Source organism: Hyperoodon ampullatus (genome assembly GCF_949752795.1).
Source record: "Hyperoodon ampullatus genome assembly, chromosome: 1".
Classification (NCBI taxonomy): domain Eukaryota; kingdom Metazoa; phylum Chordata; class Mammalia; order Artiodactyla; family Ziphiidae; genus Hyperoodon; species Hyperoodon ampullatus.
The window spans coordinates 196,135,295-196,152,363 of NC_136914.1; the positions used below are offsets into that span (position 1 = coordinate 196,135,295).

Here is a 17,069-nt window from a genome sequence, read left to right on the forward strand (position 1 = left end):
GTTAAGAATGGAGGCATTTTTACTATGACACAGCCCCACTGTGAAAACCTCTGCATCCGTGCCAAGGGCTGACGCAGTCGGCTCAGCCCAAGGGGCTGGGAGCAGGGCCTCCTCGGGCTTCCATAAAGCACAGATCTTGCCCAAATGTGGAAAACCTTTAGGGACATGAAAACCATGAGGGATCCATAGCCCTGATTTGAACCAGGCAGAATTAACTAACCCCTGCCCAAACTGGAACTCACTGGACGCCTTTCAGAGTTATCCAAGGGGAAAGGCTGGAGGCCTCAAGGGTCTTCAAGTGGGTTAATATCTTGTTTCACTGATTCACTCCAGTCTGATATAACTGTGTGCTCTTCGGTCTTTGTCCTTTTTTGTAGCGTCTCTCAACACCTCAATTGCAAACCCAGAAATGGATTGTGTTCTGAACCTAAAACATATACAGTACCTTTTTTTTTTTTCCTGCTAATGGGATGTTAAAGCCCAAGTTAGACCATCTGGAAGTGTGTTTCATGTTCAGGAACTGGGTTGGAAAAGTTCCAGAGAGCATTCACATTTTCCATAGACAGGGTTTTGGTAAGTTCCCAACCTCTTAAGCTCTTACCCTGTCTCTAGCCCACCTCTAGGAAATATAATGTAATATAACACACTATGAGAACATTTGCTGAGTGCTGGCCATGGCTTTGTTCTAGCCAGGGATGAAAACAATGAAAAAAGGCAGTGTCCTTCATCTCTAGGAGTCACTGATTTAGTTGACAGAAAGACTGACATTTGAATATGTGGTTACACTGTACTGTGACACATATGAGGCAAAAATTAGTGATTAAGATTGTGCACTTTGGTGACAAGCAGACCTAAATCCCAGATCTACAACAGACAAGCTGTGTGACCTGGGGCAGATTACTTAACCTTTCTGTTAACTTAACCTTTCTAAGTTGTATCATCCTGCCTATAAAATGGGGACAATGCAGATACTTGCCTCAGAAAATTATAACAGGATAAAATCAATGAACCTAATGAATATAAAGTGATTAGCACACTGTCCAAAACAAATAAACAGAAAAAGGTGGAGATGGAGCAAGTAAGACATTCCAGAAATAGCAAGAACAGAGGCTTAGATCAGGATGGTTCTCCGGAGAGAATAGCAAGGGGTCAGGTTTGGCAGGAGGGAGGGGGCGTGGAGGGGACTGTGGGAAATGGAGCTGGGGAGGGCGCCCTCGTCTGGAGGCCATCTGGAGCTGCAGGTGGCCCCTGGGTCAAGGCAGACCTCAGGAGGACGGGGGTCCAGATAGAGCTATTCCTGGCTCTTGCCCTCAGAGCTCATTTCTCCCATCCACCCCCATCCCTTCCTACGATTCCAGGCTGCATCAACCACCAACAGCACCTCACCTGCCTCGAAGGTCTCTCTCATCTTCCCGGTTAGCTCAGGTGGATCATACACAGGTAAATTCCTTTTTCTCCTTCTCTGCCTCAGCTGTGAGAAAATTGGAATTTTTAAATGCAAACTCTTCCTTTAAAAAAAAAAAAGGAAAGAAAGGATAGAAGGAAATGAGGGAGGAAAAAGAGATAGAAGAAGGGAAAGGGAGGGAAATGGATAGGGGATGGGATGGACATACAGATGTACAGTAACAGACATGTTCAGCAAAGCACAGACTACCTCACATATCAAAAGTGGGTCACAAAGTTCAGCCTTGCCAATGGATTCCATTTGAAGGACTTCCTGTTCTTCTTCTCTTCCTTGCTTCTGTCTGAATGTCTGGTGGACTTGGAGAGATTACACTAGCTATCTGAGGAAGAGTCTGCTTGCTGACATGGATGCCACATCCCTTCCAGAACCTTCTCATCTCTCCACAGTGGGGGGAGGGGGGAGCCCAGGTCTTAGATTCCTTTGGCCTTAGGCTGTGTCACATTCCTTTGTGTTTATCAGTCTCTCCATCTGTTCATTCAGTGGCAGTTACTAAACTCTCCTCTCTGCTGGCGCCCTGCCGGGAGGGAGTTGGAGATAGAAACATAAGCTATAGGAGGTCCAAACAACAGTACTACAGACTCTGAAAACAGCACCAAGAAAAGACCAGGGCTACCCAGAGCACCTTTGTATCACATATATCATACCCAAAGGTGACTGCTTAGTGTTTAACTTGGACATAAATTCTGGTGGTATTGTTTTTTTAAAAAGATTATTCTTGTACCTTTATTACTTTGGACCTAAAAGCAAAAAGCCTGCATTGCTTTAAAAATATTGTTATTAAGACTAAATTTTTCTACTGCTCAATTTAGTACAAATTAATGAGAAACCATATATTTATGAAGTGACCTATGGTGGAATAACATAATTGTAATTTCGGCTCCTATGTTGAAAATGAATTTTTGATTATTTGATTATTCAGTCTCTCTGAACCTTAGTTTTCTGTATCCACAAAGTGGAAATAATAGGCTTATCCTATAAATCAAAGCAATGTAGGGGCATTCAATTTGCTGACTCTAAGCCATTTATAAAACTGTAAGCTGCTGTTGTTAACTGCTGCAAATAATTGTGATGATAAGTAATGACTATGATTGTGGTCCTGGGTGTGGGTTTGTGAAGCCAGTGGGCTTATTTTCTGCTATATCTGGATGCTTCTTTCCCTGTGGCCACCCTACTTACAATGAAACTCCATCAAAGCAGTGCTTCTCAAATAGTAATGTGCATGTGAATCTCCTAGGGACTTTGCTGAAATGCAGATTTGGATTTACTAGGTCTGTCTGGGGCAGGGACTGAGATTCTGAGTTTCTAGGACATTCCCAAGTGATGCAGTTGTTGATGGCCAAGACCCTCATGTTGAGTAGCAAGACTCTAGATTACCTCTGGAAGCCTCCTCAAGGGACCTTTCTGTATCTCATGGCTTTTGTGTCACACACCTTCGCCTAAGGAGAACTAACTCATCCTCTGAGGGCCAAAAGCTTCCATGCCAGGCCTACTCCTGGTCTTGGAGTGGGAAGCCCACCTGCTGCACACAGAACAAGAGCCCCATCCTGCTGCAGCACCCTTTGGTTGCTGCCACACACAGGAGGCAGCCTTTTAAAAAATGTTATCCTGTTTGTTTGTTCCACTTCCCCTTAAGCTCTAATCTTTGGCTCAGAAGGCATCTTCAAAGCTTGGTGTGGTCAGTTCACCAGCCTATTTGAGTCTGTCTTTGAACCCTGGGGCACTGGTCTGAGCCAATCAAGTCCCCAGAAAATGGATTTCTAAACCCAAAGGCACTTGCCCTATTGCTAAGAGCCACACGTAACTCAACCAGTGTGAGTAATAGAAACAATAATAACTACCATTTATTGGGTCAGCAACTACATGCCATAAACTGTTCTAAGTGCTTTAGCCACACCAACCCTCTTGCAATTGAAAATGTGGTCCCAGAACCAGAAGAAATCTCAGACCCCACCAAGACCTCTTGAATCAGAATCTGCATTATTTTAACAACAAAATTCCTAGGTAAAAATCCTGGGTTCAATGCTAGCTGTGCCACTCACTAATTGTGCAAACACTCTTTTCGCCCTTGCCTTCCGTCCTCAATTCCTTGGTCTCATTCAGTTTCAAGGTCACCTTGAAAAGACCCCAGGTCTTTCCCATTGACAAAGACGTTTGAGAGTTCTCTTTGGTGCCCAGGATTGGTGGTCAACAACTGTAAGACTCACTCAGAGTGGTCAGAGAGGATTCTTCCTTCAGAGAGGGCAAGGGTCCAGTTGGGTCCCTTCAGGTGAAGAGCTTACAGAGTAATTATATATGATCCACCAGCTGTTAAAAAATAGAATCTCTTTGTATTATTTATATTTATATCTGTAACTGTAGACAAAAAGGAAGTCACCCTGAAAGAAATAACAGACCACTAAGTAATTGGGCCTTCAACAGAATGAAAAGCCACATGTCTTATGTGTATTAATGACCTATTCTCTCCCTTTGCCAACTCTCATGTGCTTATAAACAAGTAAATAATAACACATTCCTTGGGCATACGACAACCTCCCCAGAGTTCATGTGGAAACATGTAGGTCTTCTATTAATGGCCCAGCCACTATACTGAGTGTTTTGTGTACACATCATGTAATTCCCAAAGCAACCTGGTGAGGTAGGCTCATGATCCCCATTTCAAAGTTAAGAAAACTGAGACTTAGGGGCCATAAATTGGTACCCCTACAAATTCCAATTGCTTAAGAAGAGCTTGAGAAGGGGGAAGATAGCTGGTGGCTTTACCCTCTGTTGTCCTGAGCTATTCCCTTCTGGCCCCCAGCTTGCCTGTCCCCATCCACAAACCAAGGCCCTGTGGTTAGGCTAAGTGGGTGTCTCTGTTTTAAAAGGCATTTTGGGGACTTCATAGTGATCCCACCCCCTTCCAACTTCAGAGGTTTGCCAGAGTATTTGTCCCAACCACGTATGATATTTCACTTCTAAGGAGTTAATTGATTTTCCCCATCTCCTTGTTTCTTTACTGGTGTTTTGTACTCCTTCCAGCTGGGAGTTCACAGGAAGCTGAGCAGATGGCCTGCTCCGCTCTGAGAGATTAATTACAAGGTTAAGCAACTAGAGAGTGGCTGAGTGGGATTTGGACTTGGTTCTGTCCCACTTCAGAGCCCGGGCACCTGAGCGCCCTCCTGCATTGCATGTGAAGGCTAGGGCTCCCCCTTCACCACCTCCGTACCACATGCCTCTGGTGGGAGGCATGAGAATGAAGGTACCCAACGCTCCCAGGCATGCAGCCCTAGTTTGCCCAGTCAGAGCTGGCAGCACTCTGGCTCAGGGTCACAGATACAGAGGCTGGGCAGTCTGAACTGTTTATGTCCTGGTATGGGCACCAGTACCTCCTTTGTCTCTGCTGCTCTGACAGAGAATGACAGTTGTTATTCCAGGTCCTATGACTGTTTTATACCAAATCAGAGAGGAACTGACCTCAGGAAGGAATTATGAGGTCTCTCCCAGACATGATGAAACCTTTGTGTGTTTTCTTTCCACATTTTATTAGGCTGGCTCCACCCTTCTTCCAGCTCCCACTGCCATCATGGACATCACTTCACAGAGCCAAATGGCCTTACTTATCCTCTAGGCTTTGGCCTAAGAAGGCTTTTGTGAGGATTCCTCTCAGTATCTCACAGTAGAGGATAGTCAAGAGGCTGATGCAGGTATCCATGCAGGTGGGAATTGAGAGAAAGCAGTGAAAATGGGATGGAAGGGACTAATTCTGGAAATAACTGGTGGATGAGTGGGTGCAAAATCAGCCCAGGACATGGAGGAATAACAAATGCCTCCAAGATTTTGGATCTGGGGAAGTAAAGGTGGTGCCCTAAAAAGAAAGGGCAAAGTTAAATCCAATTTGCATAGCTTGACTCTGAGGTGCTGGGATGTTCATATAGACACTTCCAATAGAAGCATCAGGATTGGAGCTGAGGGAGAGGTCAGAACTGGAATTACACATTTGCAAAGTCATCTGCTTACCTGTGATGGCTGCAGCTTGAGATGAGCTTTTCTAGGAAAGAGAGATGAGAGAACTGAGACTGTAGAGTTCAGGCTCAGGAGCTGCAAGGAGACTCAGAAGCCAGTGCCGTTGCTGGAGAGGTAAGAGGAGAGCCAAGATTGTGTAGTGTCCTGAGCCAGGACTCAGGGGAGGTCCATGGTGTGGGGCTTAGACTTGTAGATTACCAGACTCCCTCTACATGACAATGGCATGGTGATTTTAATGCACCATATCATAATGTCCTCAAATCTATCATTAGCCACTGTGGCATAGCTTTTTTTTTTTTTTTCCTGTTAAAGGTGGCTTTGACTTTGTCAGCAAAGATCTTCTGCTTAAATCATCAAACATAGTCAAAAAGCCATTAATTGCATAATTAAATACAAAGCAGTTCCTGTACAGCCTTGTCCACTACTAGATTAGATATACCCCATAGGTTGAATTCACATGGTAAGTACCTACTGAGTACTTGACTTGAAATAACATTTGGTCAACAAGTGGGACACAGTGAATCCTAATGACTTCCAGGTTTTGGTCCCATTTTAGTTGAAAAGGGGAAATGAGTTTTGAGTTCGTGCATAAATTTAACTCTGGTACCTAGAGTACAAGAAATGGTGAAGAGAATGGACTTTGGAGTCAAATGAGTCTAAGTCAGAATCCTGGCATCACTACTTAACTACCTGTGAATATTTAGGCAAGTTCCTTAACCTCTCTGAGTTTCTTCAGCTGTAAAATGGAATACTTAATCATAGTCAGGCCAGAGTCACTGATAGGACTAAAGGAGATACTTAATAAAACGTTAGCAAGTAATGCTGTCAGTACCATTAGTATTGCCTTTTATGGGAAAAAAAAATTCCAGGTCGGTACGTGTTTTTCTTATTAAGTGACTTTGACCTACCCAAAGTCTGGTACAGGTCAGTTCTGCAATAATATGTTCTAAATCAGAAATAACACGCACAAGTTTTCTTTTAAGTCATAGAGCTATTTTAATTGATGCTCATATCGTCACAGGTTGAAAATGTGATTATAATAACAAACAATAATAAAGAGTGCATTTTCAACATGAACTTTTAAAATATATATTTCCTTTCTTTAAAACAAACATAATTTTTAAAAATATCAGAGTGTTTGTGATTTGGAGTCATGGTTACAGCCATGTCCCAGTTTGCCATCTGTTCTTGTCCAATGTACAGGTCCAAATTAGGGTCAGAACTGCAGATAGACAATAAATGTCTGCTGGTCTCATACAAAGCTCTTCTCAGTTAGACTGTGCTTACACACACAATATATTAATATAAAATGAATGTACAGTTAAGCATATGAAAATCAAAGTAGTGCACTATATTAATAGAATAATGGATAACAACCACATGATTTTCTCAATAGATGCAGAAAAATCATTTGACAAAACCCAATAACCTTTTACAGTAAAAACACTCAACAAAATAGGAACAGAAGGGAACTTCCCTAACCTGATAAAGTGCATCTATGAAAAACCCACAGCTAACATAATGCATAATAGTGGAAGACTGAGAGTTTTCCACCTAAGATCAGGAACCAGACAAAGATATCCATTCTCACTACTTCTATTCAACATTTTATTGGAGGTTCTAGCCAGGGCAGTTAGGCAAGAAAATGAAATAAAAGGCATCCAAACTGGAAACAAAGAAGTAAAACTATCTCTATTATCAGATAACATGATATCGTATATAGAAAAACCTAAAGAATACACTAAAATACTATTAGAACTAATAAATGAGTTCAGCAAGTTTGCAAGATACAAGCGCAGTCGTATTTTTGTACACTAGCCATGAATGAACAATCTGACAGTGAAGTTACAAAAACTATTTCATTTACAACAGCATCAAAAATAATAAAATACTTAAGAATAAGTTTAACAAAAGAAATTCAAGACTTGTGCACTAAAAACTACAAAGCATTGTTGAAAGAATTTTAAAAGACCTCAATAAATGGAAAGATCTCCTGTGGTCATGGATTTAAAACTTAATATTGTTAAGATGGCAGTACTCCCCGAAGTAGTCTACTGATTCAGTGCATTCCCTATCAAAATTCCAGCTGCCTTTTTTGCAGGAATTAATAAGCTGATTCTAAAATGCACATGGGCTTTCAGGGACCCAAAATAACCAAAATAACTTTTTTAAAATAAAAAGTTAAAAGGTTGGAAGACTCACATATCCAATTTCTAAACTTACTACAAAGCTACAGTAATCAAAACAGTGTGGTACTGGCATAAGGACAGACATATAGACCAATGGAATAGAATAGGGATCGCTTGCATGTATGGTCAAATAATTTTCAACAAATGTATCAAGACCGTTCAGTGGGGCAGTTTTTCAAAAAATAGTGCTAGGAAGATTGGCTGTCCACATGCAAAAAATGCATTTGGACACTTCCCTAACACTATATATAAAAATTAACTCAAAATGAATCAAAGACCTAAAAATATGAAACATAGGGGGAAAGCATCATGACATTGTATTTGGCAATGATTTTTGGATATGACACCAAAGGCACAGTCGACAAAAGAAAAATGGGCAAATTGGACCTCATCAAAATTAAAAATTTTGTGATATTCAATATCTTATAATAACCTATAATGGAAAATAATATGAAATATATATATATATATATATAACTGAATCACATTGCTGTACACCTGAAACTAACACAATATTATAAATCAACTATACTTCAATTAAAAAAAAACTTTTGGACTTCCCTTGTGGCGCAGTGGTTAAGAATCTGCCTGCCAATGCAGGGGACATGGGTTTGAGCCCTGGTCCGGGAACCCATGCTGCAGAGCAACTAAGCCTGCGAGCCACAACTACTGAAGCCTGCACGCCTAGAGCCTATGCTCTGCAACAAGGAAGCCACCACAATGAGAAGCCTGCACACGGCAACGAAGAGTAGCCCCTGCTCACTGCAACTAGAGAAAGCCCACGCACAGCAATGAAGACCCAACACAGAAACAGAACTGTGCAATATATAAACACTTTCATTAGTTTGGTGTGTACTAGACAGATATACAAACATATACCTACATTTATAAAATTCTTTTTCCTCCAATAGGTTCATATTCCATTGTTCCCAACTTGCTTTTTTTTTTCACTTAAATTTTCAATTTTAGTACCTATGAATTTACCTCACTTTGTATTTTTGAAAGAATTTCTGTCAGATAAAATACCAGAAGTGGAATTGCTAAGACAAAGGGTATGCATGTTTAAGTTTTTGTTTTGCCTTCCAAGAAAGTCTGTGCCCATCACACCACCATTCACAGAGAATGAGAATGAAAAATAACATTTCAGAAGCAGAGCTATGTGGCAGGTTCTCCCAAAGGTTTTACCTTTGTAAATATATACATACATACATACTAAGCCACCATCAAAATATAATGCAAGTACTATGTTCTATTTTTCATTAAAGTCAGATTCCTATAAGGTATAATCCTGCCTAACTTTTCAACCACCTCTCTCCCTACCCAGAAAAGACTCTGTGTGTGTGTGTGTGTGTGTGTGTGTGTGTGTGTGTGTGTGTGTGTGTGTGACAGAGAAACAGACTCAGCAGGAAATCAGGGGAATCCTTCTCTCCTGCAGAAGATCTCTCAAAATGTTGACCATAGTAGATGGTAGACTTTTGGAGTCAGAGCTGAATTTTAGTTCCAGCCCCATCTCTTAGTAGTAATGAGTCTTTAGGCAAATTGCTTAACATTTCTGACCCTCAATTTGTCATTTATAGAATGGGGGTAATCACGCTTGCCTGACAGTGTTCTTTGTAAAAATTAAAATGTGTTACTTCGTGCAAAGGGCTAATAAATGGTGAGGCGCAAGAGCTAGGTGAGTAGCTCTTGTTGAGACACCAGGAAAGAATTAGGGTGACCAAGCCAAGAGCATCCTGGATGGTAAAGCTTTGAAGACTTTTGCAGAAAGACTTGAGGAAATAACATTCTAGTTAAAATATGCTATGTAGGGCTTCCCTGGTGGCGCAGTGGTTGAGAGTCCGCCTGCCGATGCAGGGGACACGGGTTCGTGCTCCGGTCCAGGAGGATCCCACATGCCGTGGAGCGGCTGGGCCCGTGAGCCATGGCCGCTGGGCCTGAGCGTCTGGAGCCTGTGCACCACAGCGGGAGAGGCCACAACAGTGAGAGGCCCGCGTACCGCAAAAAAAAAAAAAAAAAAAAAAAAAAAAAAAAAAATATATATATATATATATATATATATATATATATGCTATGTAATACTACACCTTTCCAACCTCCAGCCAATATCTTCCCTTCCCCCACCCATATTATAGTAGTGTTTATCAGTCTTCTCTCCTAGGATGTTCAATATCAACAAGGATCTTTTCTTGTTCACTGAATCCCAACATCAGTGTAGTCTGAAACAAAACCTGGCACATAGTAGGCACTCAATGAGTGAATGAAGGAATTTCTGCTTAACCTTTCTTAACCCCATTGAGATACATTGGCAGCTAATAAGGCTGGCCCCTGGACACAGAGCACATCCATGGTGACTCAGGCTCAGCTTGGTGTAATGCTGAGTACTGGGCAAGGAGCCAGAATCTTCTGATTCTCTCTCAGCTTTTACCAGTTCCAGGGCTGACCACTCACAAGCTGGATTCTTCAGCAAATCTCGTAGCAATTTAACTCAAGCTTTATGAAAAGTACGGTTAGCCATGCCAACCTATCATGGCTCCCTCACACTGTGTAAGAGATTTTGTGAGATTACTTGGTAAACTCTAGCTAGACTTGCGTATGAGACACAGCAATAAAGACCTTTTGATAGGGACCAAAAGGCAAAAAGAGAAATCCATGGGAAGTGGCAGGTTTTGCTGAGCTCTAGGCCAAGCCCAAGGCTCTTCCGTGGGCTTGCACCTAAACTAAAGTTTCTGAACAAGTGCTAACCCTGAGGGAGGGAGCAGAATTCTAGGAGTGGGAGTTATCAAAGCCACAATACCCAGGGCATTGGGTGAAGAGTTATCAAGGAAAAGTACTTATCCAGTTTAGAGGCTTTTCTGGATATTTCTGGGTTGCACAATTTGTGGACAGCCCCTGGGAATGGCAGTTTATAGGCAAGATGAGGGCTTTCTGATCACCAGAAAGGAAGGAAGGAACCAAGGATTAAGTGGATGTCTCGCATAGCAGCATCCCTCAAGGGAAGACTTGGCCCAGACTCCCCTCCTTCAAGATGGGGCGATTGCCTAGATCCACCGGGAGACCCAAAAGTTTAGGCTGTACATTTCTTCACATGTATATGTTTGGATCCTCCTACCACCCCCATTGTTCCTTCATGAGCCACACCTGTTCTCTAGTGCCTTCTGGAAAATAAAGCTTCCTTCATTTTCTGCAGTGATGCTCCATCTCTCTTAATATATGCTACAGCCATCGGCAATGACTTGCAGTTTCCTAAATAAGCCATGGTCTCTCTCACCCTTAGACCTTTACATAGATCTTTACATATTGCCTTTGGCAATATGGCGGACTAAGGTTCTTTGGTTTTTTTATTTTTTTGGTTTCATCTCCTGGTTTATTAACTAGCCACGGGCCACATCAGTGACATAGGTAGTCTCATTCCTCTAATATTAGTTTTAAAAGTACAATTATAACCCAGCTATGTACACCAACATATTCCTTTCCAGAGGAGTCTGTGTTTTCAGGGTTACTGAGGTGTAACTTAACCAGAAGCTATGATTCCACACTGATTTCCAGATCAGAAAATGCTTTATCCCTCCAGGTCACTTTAACATCACTATCAATACACATATGGTAAAAGCAAGTTGCTTTTGCAAAAAGTTTAGTCATCCCAATGTCAATCTCCTGGTGTTTGGTACTGCTTGTAGAAAATGTTACCATTTGGGAGAAGCTGGGGGAAGGGTACACAGGATGTCTCTTATTTTTCCAGTTTCCTCTGAGACTACAATTTAAAAATCAATTAAAAAAATGTTACTCATGGAATAGAGGATAAACATTTCAGTTCAAATTTTAAAACGAAAATCTGAAAATTCTTAGGAGAGCTTGGGAGTCACCTAACAACTGTGATACCTCAGTCAGGGGAAGGGTGAAGCCCAGTGAACAAAGGCTTATTTCCTTCTAAAGCACCTTACTAACTCTGGCAGTGCTAAACATGACATGGCATGTCGTTCTGCTCTCCCCAACTCCTAGACCAAGGAGGCTCTGAATTAGCGTCAGCTCACAATCAACAGGTGAGAGGGAGGCCCCCGATTTTGTGAAAACTCAGGGAGAGAGCAGTGCAAATAATTTATTTCTGTCACTCGACGTTTGAGGCTCACTCACACCAACTGCACAATCCCGGGCCAACATTCTGCCAGGGCTCAGAGCCCGATTGGGACCCAGGCTGGTCTGGGTTTCATCTCGTGACTTCCGACGGCACCAGCGGGTCGGCCTGGCTCAGGGCGAGCTGGTCCTTCTTCTCCTTCTGCAAGACCTGCTCCTCCCACAGCGCCTGGTCCACCTGATCGTCGGTGAGCACCACGGGCTTGTACTTCTCGTGGAAGAGCCGCTCGTTGGCCTCCGAGTGCAGCTGGTGGGGCCCAAGGGCGCGCAGATGTGATGGCAGGTGCAGGAACTCGTCGTCGTTGATGTCGCAGTCGCGCATCAGGGCCCCCAGCACCCACCAGCGGCCCACGAAGCCCACATCCAGGATCCGGTCCAGGAAGTCGACCCAGCCGGGCTGCAGGTAGCGGCAGCGGGCCTGGCAGAGGCTGGCCTGGGCGTCGAAGGGCGCCTCGTACACCAGCGAGCAGAAGCCCGGGCTCACGTGGCGCAGGCAGCCGCGGCCCCGCAGCCAGAGCAGCAAGTTGCACAAACGTCTCCGAGTCGCGGTTGCGCGTGGCGGGGCGCCAGCAGCAGGAGGGTCCCTGTCGCGTGGAGCAGCCCTCCTCAAAGGCCGCCGCGCCGCCCAGCAGCCCCCTGTACACGGCCGCCCGCACGGGTCCCCGCAGGCTTCAGCGTAGTCCTGGAGCAGCGCGCCCACACGCCAGGCTTTGAGGCCGCAGCGTCACCAGTCTCAACGCGGCTTCGGGGCCAAAAGGGACTAAGGTTCTTTGGAACCACTAACCCCACAAGCACCCGAGGCCCTGTTTCCCCCATTGACAAAACTTTTGAGGAGACTGTAATTCCCATGCAAATGATATAGAGATAGACAGCAAGGGTGAAGAGAGCTGCTGTGTGCTGTGATAGTATATGCCCCTCGTGGAATTTATTAAAGGCTCTGAGAAGTCCTGCAGTTAAAATAGAAAAAAAGAAAGCTTGTTTAACCCAGTATGTCTCAAAATTATTAACCAAGGAACGGTGTTTTGCATAAATTCAGTGTTACACACTTTGGAAAATACCCGTTTAAAGCATGGGAACATTCTTGTGAATTTTTAAGAAGGAAAGGAGAGGGCACTTTTGAGTTTCTATGTGCTCCATTCTAATGTAGTGATTGACGTGATGGTTCCAGGCTGAACAAAGAAGGGAACTGTCCATGCTCAAGGGTCAAATCCTTACCTTTGGAGTTTGAAGAGTTCATTTTATCGGATCACTGCAAGTAAGCAAGCACAAGAAGTTGATTTATACTAAGTGAAATCACTTGAGATGCATCTAAAATCCAGAATGACAATGTGATATCCTGTCGCTACATGAGGTTATATGCTGAGTGATCAAGAACCCGAGCTCTGAAGTCAAAAAGACCCTGATTCAGATCCCAGCTTCCTAGCTTACTATTTATGTGACCTTATGTGAGCCTTACATAATAATGCTATCTACCTCCTAAATTAATCCATATAAAGTACTGAACTCGGTTATCAGGGAAATAGAACTTGAAGACACTGTGTCTCACAGTAAATTTTGTTAGGCTGTTAGAGCGTCTAGAGATACAACCCTATTCCACTGTAGAATAACTATTAACTGGAGAACATGGGGCTGAGAGCAAACACTGACTGTAAATGAGATTGATAATTATATTCACCAGAAATTTTCTAAAAATTTTTTCACAAGAGAAGAACTACGGTTGCCTGTGGGATTAATGAACTTTGCTCCACAAATAATGAGGAATGATCAGGGGTCACAGAGCTCCTGGGTCTTTAATCCATCATAGAGTTGCCCATGTTGCAGAGAGGGAGATCCGATGGTGACTTACAGCTGAGAGTTGGGGCAACGTGGCCTGAGAATAGGAAAGAGGAGATTAAAGGGGAGCTCAGCAAAAATGAGAGAAAGCGGGAAGTATTTTTAACAGCTGCTGTTTAAATGTGGAACTTGAAGGACACAAAATATGTCCCAAAAAGATTTCTGGGATGTTTCTTTGTGGTGCATGATACAAAATCCCTGAGTAATCCTGCTTTAAGGAAACCTACACTAAAGGTCTACATTATGTTTCAAGGTTTCTAACCTCAGATTTGTGTTTCCTTTGAGTGTGATGCTGTGCTTATATTGAGACACATGGGGCCACTATATTTATTTGAGTTACACCTACCAGTCTTCTTTTTCTTCTTTTATTCAAATTTGTTTAGGTCTCCTTTATTGCTATTCCCCACAAATCACTAGATTCTTCTTCATTCATTGTAACATCATGTGATTCATGTCTCAAGATACATTGTGATTTACAATATATCATCTTATGTTATTTACATATTTTATTACATTATCTCTTCTCTTGCATATTAGATAAGCAACTATTTCATAAGATTTGGGAGTTACTTTTATTTCCTTCACAGAGTACTATGCTTTGAAATCATGTCACTTTTATTTCCTTCACAGAGTGCTATACTTTGAAATCATGTCTTAGAGCTGGTTAATTCTGGGAAGACTTCCTATATATGGTTAATTCCACTGTACATAAATTATCAGTGTCAGAAACTGCAATCTGCCTCTGTCATCATTCAGGCTACATACTGACTCAATTTGGGGGAAATCTGGTCACTTTCTCAACCATTCAGCAAGTTGGAGAGTGAAGCCACGTAGGCTTGATTTGAGTACCTGACTTATTTTAATTATTTTCAAATATGAGCTTAGAGAGAACCAAATATGATTTTGTATTCCAAATCAACACTGTGATCTAAGAACCAGGAGCTCCCAGGACAGACCTGGTTTCCATTTTTCTGTTCCATCCACATCCATATTGGTTAATTAATTTGAAGAGACTGCATGGCCCGATTTTTGGATCAGAAGATATGGTCGCCATACTCACAGAGGAAGGAATCAGGGAAAGTAGACTCCCCTTTAGGGAAGGTACGTAATGAAGGGTAAGGCTAGTTGGAGTTTAAGGGATAAGGGAAGTTTTACTGGTTTGTATTTAAGGATAAGGGAGACTAATATCTGTGTAGGCAAAGAAGAGTCAGTGGGAAGAAAGGGATTGAAGGTGGAGATATCCACTGAGGCAAAGTATTTGTGCTAAGGGAATAATTTTGAGCCTCTGAATGAATGTCTTTGGTACTTCCATCTAATGCACTCATTAATTTCCCTCTCGCTACCACCTTCTTATTACCAGTTGTGGAGCAGGGAATGAGATTTATTTATTTGATTTATTTAGATACATCTCCTCATTACCTGTTTCTTCCTTACTTGTATAGGTGATTCTGTCCCTGCACACCTCCAGGTAAATCTCAGTGGAATCATAGTCTTTGAGGGCTGAATGTTGGCAGAGCAGACTGTGAAGTTTTGAAGCCTGGTGTGCAGAGGGTCCCTGGGTCTCCTGCGTGTTCAGACATAGGGTGCATATGCCTATATGTGTACAGGCCTCCTCCCCCTACTGCCTTCTTCCCTCTTCCATTTCAATTGCTATGCCCATGCCCGCCCGCATTTCTTTTCATGGTGATGGTTAGTCCCGGAGGATGAGGAAGCAAATGGTACATTTTACTTCACTGCTACTCTGCAGTGTCACAGTGAACTGGTTAGGGAATGGTGTGCTAGATCAGTTCTGCTTCTGAAAATAGGAAACTAAGCCTTCCCCTACCCCCAAGGAGTGGGAGGGGGCAGGCAGGAGAGATATCAGAAAGGTCTCCAAAACAGGAGAGATAGTATAGAACTATTCACCAAGCAGAAACTTCAGTTGAGAAACCTATGAAATTTTGAATGGCTCTCAAGTAAATATCTGTTGTAGGGGATACCAGCCTTGGTGTAACAGTGACTTTTGTTGCTTTATTTCAGAACGCCAACTAGGCACCTCTATGGCCAATTCCAGTGCCCTCCCTTCAAGTTCAGCTGGGATCAGCAAGGAACTGATTGATCTGCAGCCCCTCATCCAGTTCCCAGAGGAAGTTGCCAGCATCCTGATGGAGCAGGAGCAGAATATTTACCGAAGGGTCTTGCCGGTTGACTATCTTTGCTTCTTGACCCGGGACTTGGGCACTACGGAATGCCAGAGGTCCCTGCCCTGCCTCAAAGCGTCCATCTCAGCATCCATTCTTACCTCCCAGAATGGAGAGCATAATGCCCTTGAAGATCTTGTGATGAGATTTAATGAGGTAAGAAGCCACTCTGAGATGTTTTGTAATGATTTTTAAGCAATTCTCCTTTAAGGTTTGTTTGTTACTGATATCTCATCTACCTGTCTGTCTGCCCACTTCCATGATGACTTTCTCTTTTCCAGGCAATGAGATAGACACACTGTCATCCTCCCTTTCACTTCACTCCACCCTTCAGCCTAACTGAGACCGTCTCCATCCCATACCATTACCATGTCCACAAGCCTTCTCCCTTTGGACAACCAGTATCCCCCCGCCCCATTTTCTCTATGCCCTTGCCAAAATATTCTCCCTGGGCCCATTTTCAATGATTCTCCGCCTGTTCCTACAAGTGCTTTTAAGACCAGATGTCTCAATTTTGGGTTTGGCCAAGGGATCATGGGATCTGTCTAGCCCACTCTGTCTTCCACTATCAGACCGCCTCAGCAGAAATTAAACACTAATATACCTGGGTAAGGAGAGCTGGGAGGAACATGGTTGTGAGGGGCAATGAATCACCTCATTCCTGATCTCTGCATCCCATCAAGCTCCTCAGCCCCAGAAAGTCCCTCCATGGCCTCCAAGGCCTTGCCAGAGCAAGTTCTAAAGAGGACAGGTGTGACCAGAGTCTGGGAACACCTAGGAAGGAGGCAGTGTAAGAGCTCTAGGCGCTCACTGGGAGGAAAAGAGCCAATGGCTGGCCACCCTGTGGCCCTGGACCAAGGATAAAGGACAGGATGGAGAGGAGGTCACCATGCTGTGCTAGGGTCACAGGATGTTCCTCTCTCAGGCTTAGAGAACACTTTCATTCCATAGCATAACCACACACCCAGACCTTTCTGTTCTATATTTTATTTCTTTTAGACTTCATTTCTTTGTCTTGAATATTAAAACACAAAATTTCAGTCTGTGTGTTTGGTGGTTGTTGGTTGGTTGAATTCCACAAATACAGTAGTTTCCTACTTTAGTCATTTAGTAAACTACCTAAATGCTAAGAGGATGCTCCCATCCTAGTTCGTATATATCTCTGATTGACAGAGGATCAATCAGCCTTTGTTACTTAAACACTTTCCAGCTATAGCAGTTCACCTTACAGCCTCCATAGCCTTCCAGTCATGACCCTGGTGATAGTTG

At 43.1% G+C, this 17,069-nt stretch overlaps 1 protein-coding gene and 1 pseudogene across 3 annotated transcripts in view; one reads left to right on the forward strand and one right to left on the reverse strand.

The window, feature by feature from the left end:
- The window catches only part of PLCE1 (phospholipase C epsilon 1), a gene marked incomplete at both ends in the record, with an annotated part of 262,284 nt that overhangs the window by 119,126 nt on the left and 126,089 nt on the right, over positions 1–17,069 (forward strand). For both annotated transcript variants that reach the window (XM_079705006.1, XM_079705007.1), the window contains one exon: positions 15,640–15,956. In XM_079705006.1, coding sequence (XP_079561132.1) covers positions 15,640–15,956 — 317 coding nt within the window. The remainder of the gene's footprint in view (positions 1–15,639; positions 15,957–17,069) is intronic.
- On the reverse strand, positions 11,861–12,603 carry LOC307070111 (mitochondrial import inner membrane translocase subunit Tim29-like; annotated as a pseudogene). The gene has a single exon. The product of its transcript is annotated as a mitochondrial import inner membrane translocase subunit Tim29-like (transcript).